Source organism: Hyperolius riggenbachi, chromosome 3, assembly GCF_040937935.1.
Source record: "Hyperolius riggenbachi isolate aHypRig1 chromosome 3, aHypRig1.pri, whole genome shotgun sequence".
Lineage (NCBI taxonomy): Eukaryota > Metazoa > Chordata > Amphibia > Anura > Hyperoliidae > Hyperolius > Hyperolius riggenbachi.
The window spans coordinates 148,264,967-148,285,432 of NC_090648.1; the positions used below are offsets into that span (position 1 = coordinate 148,264,967).

Here is a 20,466-nt window from a genome sequence, read left to right on the forward strand (position 1 = left end):
TACGTGGTAGCACTCAGACCTTCTGTCAGTATCTGGTGTTATTATCTAGATAGTTTCCAAGGTGTTGATGACCATAGAGCTCACACCTTAGTCTAGGAATCCTGTTATTATCTGTGTTATTATCTAGACCAGTTTCCAAGGTGTTGATGACCAAGGAGCTCACACCTTAGTCTAGGAATCCTGTTACCATCTGTATTATTATCTAAACCAGTTCCGGGGTGTTGATGATCTAGGAGCTCACACCCAAGTCTAGGCATTGTTGATTATTTGTTATGACCTTCTGCTTTCCTGACCACTCTTCTGATCTCTGATTAGGTACTTCGCTATATCTGATACTCTGTTGCCAAACTCTGCTAGTCTTAGGATTCCGCATCTGTCTCCTGTCTCTGTACTTTATCTGTCTGTGTGTTAACGACCTGGCCTGTCCGACCTCGAGAACTATCTTCCCTGTTGGGAGATAGTTCCCAGTCCTGTCAGTGACACTTCACCTTTGGTGTCACTCACTCTCTGATCCTTCCCACTCTCAGCCTGGCTCCGCCCTTTGGGGAGCATCAGACCAGTGGAAGGAACCTGTTCCCTAAGCAGTATCTCGTACTGCCTAGCACCCTCTACGTGGTTGCTCTCCTCAAAGTATACGGTTGCACCAAACACTCATATTACTCAGGTGTCCAGAGGTTAGAGATATATCTGATTATCGGTGATACTGCAGATCATCAATAATCGGGTATATATCTGCATTCTTGGTGATACTGCAGATCACCGGTAATCAGATCCTCTCTGTGTTACATTGATCATTAGAGTGGCCCAAATTGCTTGTTTTCTGCTGAAATGTTGCCTACATTGCGTTTATTTTCTGCTGAAATGTTGCCCACATTGCGTTTATTTTCTGGTGTCTGGGGTAACTGTTGCTGCATATATTATTTAATGGTCATAGTTGAGAACATACAAACTCCTTGCAGAGGTTGACCTAGCTGGGATTCGAACCGGGGACCCAGCGCTGCAAGGTGAAAGCGCTAACCACTACGCACGCCACCATGCTGCCCATATTGTTTTTATATCTGGCTTTCCCCATGCCCTATCACTTGTCGGTGACGTGTGGCCGAAGTCACCACACTAACGGAGAGGACCCAGAGAATGCCGAAGGGCCTTACGGGCTACGGGGACTGGAGGACGCCCCAGGTAAGTGCTGATTTTGATTTAAGTACTCCGCTCAGGGGTTTTAGTGTGAGAGACAGGATTGTGAAAGCCAGGTAACTGAGAAGTTACCTAAACTAAGCTAAGTAACCTAAGCTAGGTAACTGAGAAGTGAGCAGGTGCTATGCGAGCCCTGAAAAGAAATGACAACTGTGGGACCGAGTGAGGAATGCTCTTAGAGTGAAGCCATGCTGAGGAACCGCTAGTAGAAAATACGGCGCTCGCCATAGAATCTAGGATTCTATAACCGCTGATTATAGAACTCCAGCAGGGATGACAGGCACAGTTACTAAAAAGCCTCGTTTACCCGGCGTGTCCGCTCTCAGCTGCAGAAGTAGAAGCTCTGCAAGCCAATAAGCCATGTATTCATTGCACCCAGCGTGCCATGCACCGCCGCTATTACTCCACTCTGACTCAGCATGATTAGACAGCAGCAGGCAGGGTGGAGGATGTGACGCACGCGGCCCTGCCCCTAGAGGAACAGGTCAGGTAGACACTAGACAGGAGGAGGAAAGAAGGAGGAGAAGGAGATTCAGCAGGCGGGAAGCTAAGTGATGGAAGACAGCCTGTCATCTGCCGCTCTCATTTACATAATGCACGACTCACCTACTGCGACCAGGGACTGCCGATCCATCCCAGTAGGGACACGTAAGATACTGTTTCCAGCGCAGCTTGACACTTTACTGCTTACCACCCTCCGCAGCTTGCCACCCAGTGTTATTTAGCACCCTTGTTACTTTGGCACACAATTTGTTTTAAAGTTTATCTGAGGCCAAGGGAGGAAAGTATTTTTGCTTACCTGGGATCTGCTCCTTTGCCATCCTCCTGGTTCCATCCTTCCTGTTACTGAAAGCCCCATACATTCCAGACTTGGTTGAGTAGCAGACTACTGCACATGCCACATTCCTGTGGTCGGCAGCTTTCTGCGCATGAGTTTGTTGCATATGCGCAGAATGCTCCTAGCCATGCGCAGTAGTCCACGACCCAGCTGGATCACTGACTAAACAAGAGCCCAAAGGAGTGGACCAGGAGGATGATGAGGTAACTACAGGGGGCTGGAATAAGCCCCAGGTAAGTATAAATCCATTTGCTTTTTTCTTCTCAGGCAGGGAACACACTTGTCTTTCAGTTTTCTGCGCGCGGTTTCCTGCATACTTTTTCTGCACACCAAGTGTGTCTCTATGCAGGAAAACGCGTGCGTTTTTTCATAGCAGCTGATGTAATTGATACAAAAAACGGACAAAATGTGCAGTCATGATGCAGAATGTCAGTTTTTTTTCTGCGCACGAACAAAATATTAAGTGTGCACTAGCCCATTGATTAACATGAGTTCTCAGTTTTTCTGTGCAGAAAACGCGTACGAAAACAGTCAAGTGTGTTCCCTGCCTCAGGTTTACTTTAATATCCCAATACTTGACATTCAGCAATACTTGGCACCTACCATTTGTCTGTCACCCACTACTTGTCAACCCTCTGTGCTCTGTCTCTGGAATCCATCTGCCCAGTGCTAGAATTTACTGACTCCTACCTGCCCTATGCTAGAGTTTACTGACTCCTATCTGCTTGGTGCTAGAATTTATCAACTATTCCATACTTTCCACTAAAAACCAATCTTCCACTGCCTGCCCCTAGAACATAGCTATGGCTTCCTGGCCACTGCTAGAACTTGCTGATCTCTGCTTGCCTGCTGATAGAACTGACTGCCCACTGCTAGAACATACTGAACCACAAGAATATACCTACATACATATCTACTGATAGAGCTAACTGCTTGCTTATTGCCGGAACCCTTCCATTACTGCTTGTGTGCCTGCACAACCTACAGATCACTGCTTGTTCACTGCCAGAACCCACCAATCAATGCTTGCTCACCACTAGAACCCACCAATCACTGCTTGATTGCTTGCCACTAGAACCCACCAACCACTGCTTGATTGCTTGCCACTAGAACCCACCAACCACTGCTTGATTGCTTGCCACTAGAACCCTCCAACCTCTGCTTGATTGCTTGCCACTAGAACCCTCCAACCGCTGCTTGATTGCTTGCCACTAGAACCCACCAACCGCTGCTTGATTGCTTGCCACTAGAACCCACCAACCACTGCTTGATTGCTTGCCACTAGAACCCACCAGCCACTGCTTGATTGCTTGCCACTAGAACCCTCCAACCGCTGCTTGATTGCTTGCCACTAGAACCCTCCAACCGCTGCTTGATTGCTTGCCACTAGAACCCACCAACCGCTGCTTGATTGCTTGCCACTAGAACCCACCAACCACTGCTTGATTGCTTGCCACTAGAACCCACCAACCACTGCTTGATTGCTTGCCACTAGAACCCACCAACCACTGCTTGATTGCTTGCCACTAGAACCCACCAACCACTGCTTGATTGCTTGCCACTAGAACCCACCAACCACTTCTTGATTGCTTGCCACTAGAACCCACCAACCACTGCTTGCTTGCCACTAGAACCCACCAACCACTGCTTGCTTGCTGCCAGGACCCACCGATCACTGATTGCTTGCCACCAGAATCGAATGTAATTAACATAGTTAAACTTCCTCTAGCACTGACATTCTTGACACTACCATGCACACACCATGCAGAATGATGACGACAAAGAAGGCATATTGGAAAGTGGCAGACTGCTTTTTGCTTCAGGAAGTTCGGACCAGGTTATGCTTCTAGAATGAATGGTTGTCCACAGTTCATGGACAGCATGCTTGGTTATAGGTGTGTTTTAGGATTCATCAGTAGCCAGAACTCCATATTGTCAATGCTGCAGTCATTTTGATGTGTGTCTTCCTAAGTGTGATTTAATGTAGCTGTAATAAAGCATGTCAGTGATGTTTGCAGTTTGAGTAAGTTTCTGCTCTGAGAATCATGATAGCTTGGTCAAGTAGATACTATAGGGTGAGGGGTGAGAAGGAACTTTGACCTCAGAGTGCAGATGCCCCTGTGCTTCATCAGAAGATGAGCTTTGTGGTAGGGAAGTGACTTCAGTACCAGTACCTTCAATCATTCTGGGACAGCAACACAGTATACGGTCACATTTTTACCATTGACTGGGTACTGACCCCTGGTTTAAAAATGTTTGCCGAGCATCAAACTGCAAGGCCACACCAAATGATCTGGGAGTCTGTAGCTGAGCCAAGGTAATGCCTGGAAATGTTCACTTGCCTTCACTGTGCATATTTATTTCTATAGAGCTGATAGCCATTCCTGATATATAGAGGGCCACAGTTGTCTGCAATACTTTGCTCCTGGTGGCTACGTGTTGCCTGGTGATTCCAGCTGCAGAGGCATACACATTGAAAGGCTAGCAATTTGCATTCCTTCAGATTCCTAGATTAGGCTTTTAGAGTTTTTTGTAACTTTTTTTTCTTTTATTTCTAGAATTGCCCAGCACTCTTGCACAGTCCCATGATCTTCCAGTTGAAGTATGTATATAGGTTTGCAGAAGATGGAAGGCATGTTCCCAGACTTGAGAGATCTTCACAAGAAGTTACTGCAAGCAGCTTCCCTACATGAAGATCTGCATGCCTATGCAGCTCTGTTGGCACCATGCCTCCCAGGGGAGCCATCCAAAGTGTCAGGTAATCCCTACTGAAAGCATTCCTGAACATGTGACATCATGAGATAAACATGGATACATAGGCTTCAATTCATCAAGCATTACCGCATTCGGTAATGCTGAAAACAGCTGACTTTACGGAGCACTTAGTAAAATGTTAATTCATCAAAGCAGTTACCGCATGAGAAGCAGACATTCCTGTGCAGAGAGATAAATTACCGACTTGTTAAGTGATTACCTCAACACATGTCAGTAAAATGTTAGCAAATGTTAATTCATCAAGCTCACAGCATTCGATAACATGTGCGGTGTTTATCTCCAGCTCTCCCCTGTCGATAAGGAGCTTGGAATGCCTTCTCCATGTGTGACAGGACCATAGAAACCTCCCCTGTCCCCTGCAAGTGCTGCTGATAGGTTGGCCAGGCTTCTCGGGTGGAACAGACCCCCCCCCCCCCCCCAGGCAGCCAGGGGAGAGAAAATAATTAAAGTTATTTTCCAGGCACCCTTCTTTTCTAGGCACCCTTCGGTAGTGTAACCCCTTGAGTGCCTGTTTAACTATGCAGGGATGCAAGTGGGAGCTCGTGGCAAAATGACCTAAGCAGGGAATGTGTAATGTTTCTCAGCAGTTCATCTAAGCTGTGGCAAGTAAATAGAAACTTAAGACTAATGAGACAGATTCAGCAAGAGCAGAGGCAGCACAACAAATATAAAAGGCACATGTATAGGGATGTCGGTGCTGCCTCTTTCCTATTGTAATGCCCTCACTGCACGGACCTCTTCGGTAACTTACCGAACATCTACCACGTGTGAAAATATTGATGAATTAGCACAGTGAAGTGTAAAATACCGAATGCGGTATTTTAAGGACTGGGATTTTGTTATCGAACACCCTTTGATGAATTGAAGCCTTAGTGTATTAGTCCTACAAATAACTTGCCTTGTATCCTTTTCCATTTGTTCACATTGCAAGAGCTAGTGCTTTTATAACTAGTTCACACCATGGCGAGACTATTGCAGTGCCCTCTATGCAGGCCTTGCAAATAAAGACCTACGCCGCCTGCTTCTAGTACAGAATCCTGCCGCAAGGCTGTTAACAAGCCAACCCTGCCATTGCTGCATAACACCCATCCTTTGCTTACTCCGCTGGTTACCCATAAAATGGAGAATCCTCTTGGAAATTGGCATACTAGCATTCAATTCTCTACACAATCTAGGCTCTGTTTTTTTGTAAGTTTGTAGCAACTGCATCATATCTCCCACAACCTCAGATCAATAGGATCTAACTTGACCACTCCCAGAGTCGAATTCAAAACCTTTGGAGCCAAATCCTTCTGTTGAGCTGCCCCTAACCTTTGGAACACCTTGCCGTTTCTTGTCAAAACAGCTCCAACCCTGTATGCATTTACTGTATGTACTCGAATACAAGTCGACCTCGTTTATAAGTCGACTCCAATAATCGACCCTCTTAGGCTGGAATTTTTTATTGACTCAAGTATTAGTCTACCCAGCAAAGTTAATGGCTGCACTTGGGGCCCAGGTGGGGTTAATGCCTGCAATGCATAAAGCTTTCACTTTAAGTTTCACTTACCTGGGGCTTCTACCAGCCCCATGGAGCCATCCTGTCCCCTCATAGTCGATCACTGCTGCTCCAGTCCCCTGCCGTCAGCCAGTTTCGTTTTTGCTGACCTCAGGGTCGGCGGGCCGCATTGCATACATTTTTACGCATTCCCGCTAGTGCAGGAACATTAACGCTTACAATTTTTCACGTTAGTTGTGCAACGCTAATAAATTTTTCCCCACAATCCTTCAGGGCAAAGGTGAGACGTCGCTCCTCCCAGGAACAGGAACAGACAGCACTTCCCCTATAAAAAAGTCACATGGTTAGTCCACCCTCAGTGCTGTTTGTTCCTGCGTCCAGGCAGGTCGGCATCTCCCCTCTGGGTGAAGCCTGTGTGCTGGGCTGCAGGTGGATCCTTCTGGGTGGCTGAGACTGTGGTACTGAGGCAGTCTGGCCATGCGCCCCAGGCTGGATCTTTACTGGGGTTTGCCTACCTTTCTCTCCCGCTGCCAGGGAGAGCAAGTGTGGAAGGCGTGGGTTCCCCTTGGCGGCCTTGCGGCAGAGGAGCAGGACGGAGGTAAGCCAGCGGCCATGTGCAGCGTGGAGCGCATTGCGGCCATTAGGACGCTTGGCCGCGTCCGGATGCGTAATTTCCGGCGGGTATGCCGAATGTAGCAATTTGTAGAGCTGGTTCATTACTCCTTCTGAACCTCCGGTCCGCCCCTCATCCAATTGCGGCAGGCCGGATATGTTTTAAAGGGGAGGCTGCGCAGGCCTGTTAGCACTGTTGCTCAGAAGGAGTTTGGTCCTGCGCTGGACATGAAAGTTTGGAGACATGTCAGACGCTGTGAGGATTGAGAGCAACCAGGCCGCCCAGAAGGTGAGATAATGGCTTCTCTTTCTGGGCTAAATGTGCTAAAGCTGTACAGAGTTACATGCCTTGTTGGTTTTGTTTGTTTGCAGGCCAAAACTGAGGCCGCTGCTAAATCTGCTGAGGCTGCTGCTGCAGATAAGCATAGGCTCCCTCCTAATTATAAGAGATGCCCTTTGTGCAATGTTAAGTAATGTTGCCCTATGCAAAGACTGTCAGTTGTGCATAGAGAGGGTTATGAGGGAGGAGCCGGGTCACTCTGTTCAGAATATTATTATTATTATTATTATTATTTATTGTATTTATAAAGCGCCAACATATTACGCAGCGCTGAACATTAATTTAGGTTACAGACAATATTTAGGGGTGACATACAGCAATATGACAATACAGGAATACAAGAAAACCAGATCACACAGCACAGTATTAGTACAAGGTAATGCTTAGTCACTGGATGAAGCATGGAGATTAGGCAAGTTAGGTTCACTCAAATGCATGGCATGGGTTCACAGTAATGGAGGTGCCAGATCAGGTAGGACACAAAAGGAGGAGGACCCTGCCCAAAGGCTTACAATCTAGAGGGAGAGGTAAGGACACGAATGGTAGGGGACCAGAGTTCAGCTGTAGGTTTAGAGCACTTGTGAGGGGTAGTAGGCCAGAGTGAAAAGGTGAGTTTTGAGGGCTTTCTTGAAGATGTTGAAGGAGGGGGCTGCCCTAATGGGTGGAGGTAGGGAGTTCCATAGTGTTGGAGCAGCTCTTGAGAAGTCCTGGAGGCGTGCATGGGACTGGGTGATGCGGGGGGTGGTTAGGCGAAGTTCATTGGAAGAGCGGAGTGAGCGGCTAGGTGTGTACCTCTGAGTAAGATCGGAAATGTAGGTTGGACAGGTTTTGTGGACAGATTTGTAGGTCAGACACAGTATCTTGAATCTGATTCTGGACTGGATAGGAAGCCAGTGGAGGGATTCTAGGAGGGGATCTGCCGTGGTGGAGCGGTGGGAGCAGTGGATAATTCTGGCTGCCGCATTCATGATGGACTGCAGTGGGGCTGTTCGGGTCATAGGGAGACCAGACAGCAGGGCATTGCAGTGGTCAAGGCGGGAAATTATGAGGGCATGGATGAGGAGTTTGGTGGTGGCAGAGGTCAGGAAAGGGCGAATCTTACAGATGTTACGAAGGTGGAAGTTGCAGGACTTTGTGAGGTTTTGGATGTGGGAAGTGAAGGAGAGTGTGGAGTCCAGGGTGACACCCAGACAGCGGGCTTGAGAGGTAGGGCGAATGGTAGTGTGGTTAACAGTGACATGCACATCTGGGAGGTTCGTGGATGGCCGGGGTGGGAAGATCATAAATTCCGTTTTGTCTAGATTTAGTTTCAGGAACCTAGCAGACATCCAGGAGGAGATGGCGGATAGGCAGGAGGAGACCTTGTCCATGGTAGTGGTGGATATGTCAGGGGTGTGGAGGTAGATCTGGGTGTCATCTGCATACAGATGGTAGTTAAAACCCATGGAGGAGATAACCTTGCCAATGGAGGATGTGTATAGGGTGAACAGTAGGGGGCCAAGGACCGAACCTTTAGAGAGGAGATTAATGCTTCATTGGAATCAATTAAATCTTCATTATTGAATGCTAATCCATCTACTTCTCAGGTTGCTGTATCTGGAGTATCTGTGACTGAGGTTGATGTTAGTCAGGCTGAGTTTGCAGCTAGTTCTGAGGATTCAGACATTAGAGAAATAAAATCTGAGTCTGTTCCAAAGTTTAAATTCCGTATTGAGGATACGGAGGCGTTGATTGCTGCCATTAATTACTCTTTTGGAGTTGAGTAAGGATGTGGTAGCTAATTTGTCTATTCATAATCAATTATACAAAGCTAAAGGATCCACTGGATAAAAAAGTGGATGCTTATTTGAAGAGGTCTTTGGAGGCTAGGGTGGCTATGTTTAGGCTGGCTGTTGCCTCTACATGTGTGGTCAGAGCTTTGGAGCTGTGGATTAATCAGCTCAGAGCTAATATACTGGCACCTGTTGAGCATTTGTTGAATTCTATTGCGATTCTCATTAAATCTGCTGCATATTTAGCGGATTCCTCGGCTGAGGCAATTAGGTTTACACCCACTGCTGAAATTAATGATCAGCTTTGGAAAGTACATCGAACAAAAAGAAAAAAAATTTTTCCTAAAAAGAAAAAAGCTGTTGCAACTAAAGTTTTTTTTTTGTGTGATCAAAGAGATGCCTCTAAAGATCAGAGAAAAGGCAGAAAGTGGACTTCTGACAAGTCCGGGAAAAGGGGCTTTAAATATAAAGCTCCGAAAACCCAGTCAAAATCCCAATGACTCGTGTAAGGCGGTGGGGGGAGGCTAAGATGCTTCTCTCTCAGGTGGGCAAAAGGGGAAAAAGCCCGTTTATTTGCCGAACAATAAAGTTTGGTTACCAAATAGTTTGCGCTCCATCCATCGTCAAGATTTGTGGTCTCAAAGGCCCCAGGAGAGCCCACTCTGTTTCCAGAAATTTTGAGTATATTGCAAAACATGCTAAAACAGAATGTATTTTATCCTGTGCCGGATCAAACAATCCGAAACAGTCTGTATGCATGTTGAATTATTAGGGCTCTGTACAAATTAACAAGCTGACACATCATTGCATTCCAGCGGTGTGTAGCTGCTAAGGGTAACAATGGTTAATTTGCATATAGTCAGCAGTGATGCACTGGGAGACATCTCAAGCTCACTCCAACCTGAATTATTGCAAATTCTTTCGGTTTTAAGAAAGCAAACTTTTTTGCTTTTCTTAGCATTCTAGTAAGAGGGCTTTTAGGACCATTGTAGCCTCTTACACACTCTGAGTTCTGGGTCACCATGAGCTTGCTGGTTAGTCTGTATCCTGTGCCAGTAAAGGAACAAAAGCAAAGCTTCTGTTTCACTATTTTTGTAGTAAAAAGTCGTCGGGCAAGTTCCGCTTGATTCTGAACCTAAAAATACTTAACCTGTTATGAGACAGAAAAAGTTCGGATGGAATCCATTTTTTCAGTAAGAGAGCTACTGTTTCCAGGGGCCTTTATGGCATCTCTCTATCTAAGAGATGCATATTGGAATTCACCAAAAATCGCAAAAATTCCTAAAATTTGCAGTTGGAGTAAATAGGAGGGTAGAACACTACCAGTTTGTTTGCCTTTCGTTTGGGATCACTTCTGCCCCAAGAGTGTTCACAAAGATGCTGGGAGAAGCATTGATTCCGTTAAGAGAGCAGTCGATTTTAATCATTCCGTGTTTAGACGACTTGCTTATTCTCGGAAGTTCAGCAGATCAACTGACAAACCATTTAAATCTGGTATCGGAACATCTCCGATCCCTAGGTTGGATTATCAACCTAGAGAAGTACTCTTTGATTCCAAGTCAGAGAACGCCTTTTCTAGGCATGCTAGTGCATTCATTAAAACAGAGGATTTTCTTTCCTCCGGAAAATATCCTAAAGATAAATTTGGCAGTGAAATCATTACAGAGGGAAGACAAGGTTTCCCTAAGGATGATTTTGTCTGTGCTGGGATTGATGTCATCCACAATGGTGGCAGTACCCTGGGCACTGGCGCACATCAGGAAGTTGCAGAGTTTCCTTCTAGGAAATTGGGACGGTCGTCCATAAACATAAGATTTCAAAGTCACAATTCCTCAAACTGTGGTGTTGTCTCTGCAGTGGTGGTTGGAGGAATCCAACCTTGTGAAAGGAAGGCTTTGGAAGGAGCCTGTAGACAAGGTAATTACTACGGATGCAAGCGCTTGGGGCTGGAGAGCTCGTATAGCTCACAGAGCCTTTCAAGGGAAGTGGACAGAACTGGAGTCTGAGGTCATCCAACTGGAGGGAATTAAGTAAAGCGGGCCTTATTTCAGGCGCGATCGATACTGTCACAGTCCAATGTTCTGATCCACTCTGACAATGTTACGGCAGTAGCGTTTTGTCAACAAACAGGGAGGCACGAGATCCCTGTTGTTGCAAGAAGAAGTGGAGGAGATCTTGTCCTGGGCAGGAAAGAATGTGTTATCCTTGAGAGCTGTTCGTCTCGAGGGAAAACTCAATATAGAGGCAGACAAACTGAGCAGAAGCAGGATTCTGTCATCAGAGTGGTCTCTAAACAGAGAGAGGTGTTCCCAGACATCACAAAACGATGGGGAACACAGTCAATCGATCTGTTCACAACAGAAGACCATGGCCAGATTCAGAGTTTCTTCTCCCTCAATCCAAAAAAGCATATATCTGGGGGTGACTGCATTTATTCAGGAGTGGAACTTTCCACTTCGGTATGCATTTCCTCCTCTCAATTTGATTCCGGCAATTATCAGCAAGAGGTTGTCAAAATCGGATGATTTTGATTGCACCTTAGGGGACCCTTGGAGACTTCCTTGCAGGCCAGATCTGCTGCTGCAAGGGAACCTGTGGCATCCACATCCTGGTAGATTGAATCTGTCAGTCTGGATCCTTACTCAAAAATTGGGAGTATCTGACAAGGCAGCCTCTACATTGATGGGTATCCGTAAAGAAGTTACTAGGAAGATTTACTTGAAATGCTGGAAAACATTCCATCTTCGGCTGTCCGGCTTTAAGTTTGATAGCCTGTCAGTTCCAGCAGTCCTGGATTTTCTTCAGGAGGGTTGGGATAAAAATGTTTCTGTAAGTACGCTTAAAGTGCAGATTGCTGCTTTATCTGCTTTTTCGGTTATCCCCTTGTCTTCCTCTCCTTTTGATAGTGAGGTTTCTGAAGGCTTTTTCTAGGAAACTGCCAGTTTATAAACCATACGTTTCTCCTTGGGATTATCAGGGGTTTTAAAGGGACTGTCCAAGGGTTCCTTAGAGCCTCTTTAAGGACAGTTCTTTTAGATATCTTACATTAAAAACAGTATTTTTTAGTAGTCATCACTACAGCCAGAAGGGTCAGTGAGCTACAAGCTTTGTCTATGGAAAGTCCTTACTTTCAGGATACATTAGGGTTAGACATATCCAGAGTTTTGTCCGAAGGTTATGTCTAGGTTTCACAGGTCGCATGATATTATTTTGCCTACTTTTTGTGTGAATCCAAAGTGTGGAAAAGAGAGGATTTTTCACTCATTAGATGTTAGAAGATGTGTTCTGGAATATTTGAACAGAACTGCAGATTTCAGGAATACAGATTCTTTGGTTTATTGTCAGGGAAAACTGTAGGTCAGAGAGCTTCTAAATCTACTATAGCTAATTGAATTAGGTTAGCTATTATAGAAGCTTACAGAGTTATGGGAAGTGAGGCTCCTGCCTCATTTAAAGCGCATTCTACTAGAGCTAGGGCAGCTTCTTGGGCTAATAATGCAGGGGCTTCGCCTGAGCAAATATGTAAGGCAGCAACGTGGTCAAGCTTTTCTACGTTCATCCATCCTTACCGAATTGATGCAATGTCTGCACACGACCAAGCGTTTGGTAGAAAGGTTCTCCAAGCAGTGGTCCCACCCTGAGGTTGTATTACTTGTTAATCGTCTCACCTTTGCCCTGAAGGATTGTGGGGAAAAAGCAGAGTTAGTACCTGCTAACGATGTTTTCAACAATCCTTCAGGGCAACGATCCCACCCGGGTGTTAATTGTCTGTGTCTGATAGTTGCACGGTTATGGGTTAGTGGAATGTTCACCTGTCGGGTACTTGGCTAAACGCACTGAGGGTGGACTAACCATGTGACTTTTTTATAGGGGAAGTGCTGTCTGTTCCTGTTCCTGGGAGGAGCGACGTCTCACCTTTGCCCTGAAGGATTGTTGAAAACATCGTTAGCAGGTACTAACTCTGCTTTTCAAGTTGCAATGCTAAAATGTATTAGCGCTGCACTGCTAACGCGAAAACATGTATGCGTTAATGTTAACTAGCGGGAATGCGTAAAAATGTATGCAATGCGGCCCGCCGCACCCAAGGTCGGCAAAAACCAAACTGGCTGACGGCGGGGGACTGGAGCAGCAGTGAGGAACTACGAGGGCACAGGATGGCTGCATGGTGCTGGTAGTAGCCCCAGGTAAGTGAAACTTTTTTTTTTTTTTTTTGCCTGATAATTCCTTTGTGTAACCAATAAATCCTCTAGGCTTCCAAGTGCTGCAATTATTCACTCCCCTTTCTGCAGTTCAGCATTATCCCCCCCCCCCCCCCCCCCCCCTTCCCCTTTCCTTGAAAATTGTTGTTGCCAGTACTTTCAGACCTGGGTTTTCTTGGCATTTTCTTTATCAGTAAAGTGTCACCTACCACTGGGTAAATTGTTGCAAATCCGAATGTCACTACTAGTACACACATTACTCAGTGTGCTCAGTGTTGCTTGTGACTCGTGTATTAAGTCGACCCCTATACATTTATTTAGTTAGTCAGACCTACATTTCTAGACTTATACTCGAGTATATACGGCAAATGAAAATTGAGAAGTCACCTGTTCATCCTGGCATTTTAGATCACATAACTTTTTACCCTGTAACATATCACAAACCACAAGTGTAAACTAATCTGAGACAATGCTTATATGCCCTTTGGGTCCTACAGGAGAAAAGTGCTGTAAACATGTTCTGTTGTAGTGGAAAGGCTCCCTGAGTACTATTGAGAAGGACCTGCTGTATTTCTTCTCAACTTATCCTATTTCTGCCACTAGGTGTCAGCCTAGTACAAGCCTGTGGGAATTTTCTGGCAACCAGGGAAAGAGGGACTTAAAAGTTGACTATATTTATAATTTAAAATACATAAGTACACATACACACATTTGTGCCAGAGTAAATGCACTGTAGATTTACTTTTTACCTCGCTGTCTCTTGGTTCTGAATATGTTATGGATTAATAGGCTTTGGAATAGTGCAGGCATGTACAAAGGTTTGCCCATGGGCCAATAATGGCCCGAGATTGGATTCCATAAGGCCTGCAAGTCTCCCTAAAACAATGCTGATTGTGGCCCGCAGCAGCCGCATGTAGAGGGCCTCCCTCCTCTGCAGCTCTCTGCATGTTTAGCATGACCTCATGAATAAAAGTGCTCCGGGGCGTGGCCAGTTGTGATGTAGAAGGCCACTCTCCATTTACAGCTCTCTATCATAATTATGTTCAGTGTCATATAGTGCTGCTCTGCTCATACTGATCACAGAAGTAGGGACTGCTTTATCAGCTGCTGCTGCTCTTCTGGGCATTTGTATCTGTGCAATCATGCCTCCCGTATTCCCCTGATCCACATCCGTACCAAATTTTCCCTAGCCCTGCAAGTTCTAAAGAGAGTTTTCATCCCTCCATGAAAACCTGATACATAAACTGCATGAAAACCTGACACATAAACTCGGGGAACCCCCATTAAACCTGAGGCGAAATATCTTAATTAGATGGTGGCAGTGAGCAGGAGTCCTTGTGCTTACCACGCCTCCCGTTTCTCCTTTTGTCTGTTAAAGGCCCTATGAATGCGCATGAGTCGGTCAAGTTGTGCGTGTGCAGGTCCAGCGGCACACCTTCTTGACCCTGCTCCTGTGGGTGGGAACGCTTTGTGCATGTGCACTTCATTAAGCCTCATAGCTGCACACATGCAGAACACTCCTGGACAAGGGAGTGCGGTCAAGGAGGTGCGCCACCGGGCCTGCACATGCACGGTAGTGCGCACCTTGGTCATCTTGCGTGCACTAACAGGCTCTGATGGCCCTCTGGCACTTTCACATCACCAAATCTGACCCTCCTTGAAAAAAGTTTGGACACCCCTGGACTAGTGCATTAACTCATGGGGAATTCTCAGGGTATGCCTTTCAAAAGCATTTCATGTTCAGGATCTAAACAAACATGTCCTCTGGTCTCCCTACTCATCAACACACTTTTCTGGCAGACTCCACTCTCCCATCCCCCATGAGGAGATGGAGTAGTTCAAAACATGTTGGTAAATGTTTCAGCGCTGACAGATTAATAATACTGGCCACATATCAAGGAATAAACTTAGTGCATTTACTCTGGGACAAAAGCATGAATGTGCATGTATACATTTTACCATTTTTTATTATAGTACCGCTGTCTCTACTCGCAGTAATTCAACCGTGTTTCTATCCAGTGGCCAAGCTTAAATCCAACTAATTATTATTGCAGAAAAAAACACATATATCCAGGCACATTACCTCTGGTTAGGACATTAAATAAATTATTAAGGAAAGGGAGGTGCCTTCAGCACCTCCCTTTCCTTAATAACTTATTTAATGTCCTAACTAGAGGCGATGTGCCTGGATATATGTGTTTTTCTTGTTACTGACCCCTGTGGCTAGGGTTTTAATTCGGTGCACACCCTCCTTCCCCTGTATGTGGTTTTTTTTTGTCAGCATGCTCACAGCTTATATGTGCATGGTGCGCATGGATACATTATGTTAGCTACATACAAACAATGGAAAGTCCACGGGCCTCAGATAAAGTACTGTATCACGGGGAGTCACAGATTAAGGTGGGAGGTACATCAAGTCTCCCAACAACTGAAGTCCATACACATATAATCCAATCCGGACTCAACCCTTCAAGACCAATTTAGAGCTTTATTTCCAATAGGTAGCGGTTATACAGCAAAAAACAACAAGCACAACGTTTCGGGCCATCTGCCCTTTCTCAAGCACTTGAGAAAGGGCAGACGGCCCGAAACGTTGTGCTTGTTTTTGCTGTATAACCGCTACGTATCGGAAATAAAGCTCTAAATTGGTCTTGAAGGGTCAAGTCAGGATTGGATTGTATGTGTATGGACTACATTATGTTAGCTCCCTTGTGCGATTGGTAAGATGCGCTATCTGTCCCATGAGAGGACGTCAGGATGTGTGCTCCTAATCCATTGATAGGTTTGATGCAATGAATGTGTTTGCATGTCTGCACTATGCATGTTACAGGGCCAGAATTAGGACACCTATGTTTACCTGGGTACTTCTGCGCAGTATAGGTGACTAAGCATAAGAATGCATTCTTCTGTGAACTAAGACCCCGGCTTTCAACTTAGGTGTAGGGATAACAGTGGTGCCTGGATGAGTGAATCTGTAAATGCATTTGTTTTGAACATTTGCATGCGAGAGTGCGAAGGGGTATTAGATTTTTGCTTTTTTAATTATTATTGCAGAGTACCTAGTTAAAGTGAATGGGAATCCATATTTAAATAAAAAGTCAGATACTCACCTAAGTAGAGGGAGGCTCTGGGTCCCATAGAGCATCCCATCTCCTCTCCCGGTCCCTGTTGTTGCGCTGGCTACCCCGTAGCGGTATTCGACCGTTTCGGTCAAATACCGCTGTTTCCCGGCCGAAGGGAGGCTTCGGAAATGCTTCGGGAGCCCGAGTACTCCCGAAGACGGTACACTGCGCACGCACGAGCGCCCTCTGACGCACGAGCGCATGCGCAGTGTGGAGCTGCCTGTCTTCGGGAGGACTTGGCTTGGCCGGGGATTTGAGCGGAGGAGCCAGCGCAGCACCAGGGGCATCGGGAGAGGAGAGGGAAGGCTCATTAGGACCGAGCCTTCCCTCTCCTTAGGTGAGTATCTGCCTTTTTTTTTTTTTATTTGAATACGGATTCCCATTAGCTTTAAGTTATGGTGAATCAGAACCAATAGGATTTTGTAAGAGTAAGGTCTTTAAAATGTACCTGACATAATCATAGCAAAAGTATTTTTACTTACCTGGGCTTCTTCCAGCCCCCTGTAGTCTGCCTGCTTCCTCAGTGTTCTGCCAGTCCCCTCTGTTGTGTCACTCTGAGCCCTGTAAAATCTGCAACTTAGCTGAGTTGGGGACTACACATTTTGTGAAGACTGTAACTGCGCTCGCACAGAGCTCTGCCTGGCACAGGAGCACAATCTTGGGGTGTGCATGGCTGTGACCTCGCATGCTCAGTGGCCTGCAACTCTGCTGGTTCTCCAACTTCGCAGCGGCACAATGGAGGGGACCGGAAGGACCTCGAGGTAGCAGATGAACTACAGGGGGCTGGAGGAAGCCCCAGGTACGTATAAATCCTTTTCCTACAATTGTGTCAGATTTACTTTAACCCTCACTGATAAGGAATTACAGTCATACAACACTTGCCTGGAAGAGAACAGCTGAGTGCAGACAATAGATAAAAAAAAATAAAGGTCAATAGTTCATATATTTTAGCTCTGGGATGCTGAGACTGTGTGAAAGACTGTATCATTCATATGAGACAATACAACATATTAAACCTACTTTTTTAGCTTTCAGAGAAAATAAAACCCGTGAGGTTCATAAGAAAAAATAAAAAAAATGTCAGGAGTGGGAGGATAGATGCAGTTGTTAATCTTGTCCTTTTTATTTTCACCTCAGGTTGCCTTTAGTTTGCATTTCCACTGGAGTGCCAGGCCCCCCCCCTTCCTCCTTCCCCCATTTTTGATCTCGAAATCATGTGGTTTAGAAGCAGACTATTGATTTTAACAGGCTGCGATTCCAAATTTGCATGCAGGAAATGACTGCAGTGGAAACAGATTTTTAAAGGAATAATGTATTGCCTTTCCTGATCTTTTGTGAAGGCTTGAGTAACTTGCTCTTCTTTTCTTGCATGCGCCATAACTCCTGACAGATGAGGCCGCATCGGAGCCCTTACCAGGTGTGAGTAATGTGTCCACTTCTTGGAATCCTCGAGATGTGACCTTGTTGAAGCTCTCGCTTATCCAGATTCTGGTCATCAAAGCGGACAATGTATGCATTGAAGCTGAGATCAGATGTCAGTACACTCGGGTCCTGGAGCTGCTGCTACAAAATGAAGTAGATGCATCAGTAGTAAGAAATTACAGTAATCTCTCTTCTGGACTTTGTAACTTACATGATATTAAGTTAGCAGTTTATTTTATGTAAACTTTTCATGGACTTGTATGGCACAAATCTGCAAAAAAAAACAAAAAACGATGTCATGGGCAACCGGATCGATCGTCCAATCGATTTTTGTCCGAAATTGATCAAAACAGTTGATTGCACCAGATGAAAGATATCGCTGGTCAGTGGGTTGGAAGCGACCGCAAATAGATGGCCCATAGCTGTGCCCTGCATCAATCAGTGCAAGGCTGCTTCTGAAATCTATTAAAAACCTATGTCTAGTGTGTGGCAGCATAGATCCCTCTCTGATCAGATGCAATGTGACGGGTATCTACCTGATAGTTGACTCTGGTGGCCATCTATAAGTGTCTGGCCATTTTAAAGGAGACCTAAACTCAGAACTTCATCTCTGCTCTAAAAGATGAGCAACAGCATAATAACCTTTACAGAAAAACATTTTTTATTACCTTTTTTATAGAACTCCCACAAAGATGCTGCAGTATCGTTACTTCCTGGTTTGCTGGGAGCACAAAAAGGGTTCACATCCTGTGTTTACATGTTAACTCAGGAGTCGGCAGACAGCTGAAAGCTCAGATTACACCTGCTGAGAAGGGAAAATTGGACGGTTCTTCTCTATAAACACGCAAGGTGGATTTTTCTGTGTTTTCCTTCCGATCCTAGTTTTAATCTATCCATGCGCCACCTAGTGCTCATCTATAAGGGCGCTGTCAGCCCGTGGGGAGAGCTCTTGCTTGCCTGGCTTGGTTTCTGTGTCTATCCCCCTCTGGCAGGCCCACCTCTTTCTCTTGCTTGGCTCTGCCCCTGGAGCCAAGCCGTTGATGCTCTGCCCCTCAAGACAAAAACTCCCTGCTTGGCACTCCGCGTCTAGGTAGTTGGATAGCACAGATCTAAAAGAAGCTTTATATTAGAAAAAGCTGAAGGGCTGTGGTCAGAGCTCTGACTTAGAGAAGGGAAGTTGGTAAAAAAATAGCAGAATGGCAATTTAAGACCTGCAGGACAGTGCTAAACTAGCCTACACTAGCCCTGCTGCAGTCCTTAGGGTCTTCTGTAATTTCGTTTTTGATCCATTTGTTTGTTTTATACATTTCAATTATTTGGTATATTTAACATGTGCATTTATTTTCTGTACAGATTGAACTGTTAAATACTTCTGACAGGATGCTGTCCCACATCTCTTCCAAGTGCCTCTCTTATTTGGTGCTGTTTCAGCTGAGATACCAGGTACGTTTTCTTCAGTCGACTTAGGGCAACATTACAGTCAGTAGAAAGGGCAGGAGGTACAACAGTGTGGGGTTGTTTTAATCACGGTCATTACTAAAGGCCTGAAATTGTCTCACAAAGATTTAGTCTGAGCCTGTCCTTTGCAGTCTGGATGATACAATCCATGCAGCAGCCACACCCACAGAATTTGAAGCTAACTTTGTAAATACAGCTGCTTTTGGTCATGTGATCTAATTTTTTTTTTTTAGACAGAATTCAATGTTGCAAGAGAAAACATTTGAATAGACTTTTCAATCTGTGCCCAGATATGGGTTTTAGAGGGGAATTCCACTTTTTGTTGAGAAAAATGCAATAGGTTTAGGACTTTATAATGCAAGTATAGGTAGCACACTGCTTATGGCCTGTACACTCTGCTGCACTTGCACTTTTAAAATCGCATACGTTTTTTAAATCGCAAGGTCTTTTGAAAAATCGTGAAGACCTGTACACATTGGTGCAATGCGATTTTCTATTTTCATAAAGTCTTTGCGATTTAAAAATCACATACGATTTTAAAAACGCAGTGCAAGCACAGCAGTGTCCAGGCCCTTACTTTGGTTTTGGATTGTAAACATACAGGGAGTGCAGAATGATTAGGCAAGGTGTATTTTTGAGGAATAATTTTATTATTGAACAACAACCATGTTCTCAATGAACCCAAAAAACTCATTAATATCAAAGCTGAATATTTTTGAAAGTAGTTTTTAGTTTGTTTTTAGTTTTAGCTATTTTAGGGGGATATCTGTGTGTGCAGGTGACTATTACTCTGCATAATTATTAGGCAACTTAACAAAAACAAATATATACCCATTTCAATTATTTATTTTTACCAGTGAAACCAATATAACATCTCAACATTCACAAATATACATTTCTGACATTCAAAAACAAAACAAAAACAAATCAGTGACCAATATAGCCACCTTTCTTTGCAAGGACACTCAAAAGCCTGCCATCCATGGATTCTGTCAGTGTTTTGATCTGTTCACCATCAACATTGCGTGCAGCAGCAACCACAGCCTCCCAGACACTGTTCAGAGAGGTGTACTGTTTTCCCTCCTTGTAAATCTCACATTTTATGATGGACCACAGGTTCTCAATGGGGTTCAGATCAGGTGAACAAGGATGCCATGTCATTAGCTTTTCTTCTTTTATACCCTTTCTTGCCAGCCACGCTGTGGAGTACTTGGACGCGTGTGATGGAGCATTGTC

General features: G+C 45.1%; 1 protein-coding gene across 1 annotated transcript in view; it reads left to right on the plus strand.

Moving 5' to 3' along the window:
• Window positions 1-1,699: 1,699 nt before the first annotated feature.
• LINS1 (lines homolog 1) overlaps window positions 1,700-20,466 on the plus strand; it is a 34,773-nt gene continuing 16,006 nt past the window's right edge. Inside the window, exons 1-4 of the mRNA XM_068275103.1 lie at window positions 1,700-1,842; window positions 4,591-4,790; window positions 17,741-17,940; window positions 19,126-19,215. Coding sequence (XP_068131204.1) covers window positions 4,637-4,790; window positions 17,741-17,940; window positions 19,126-19,215 — 444 coding nt within the window. The 5' untranslated portion in view covers window positions 1,700-1,842; window positions 4,591-4,636. The remainder of the gene's footprint in view (window positions 1,843-4,590; window positions 4,791-17,740; window positions 17,941-19,125; window positions 19,216-20,466) is intronic.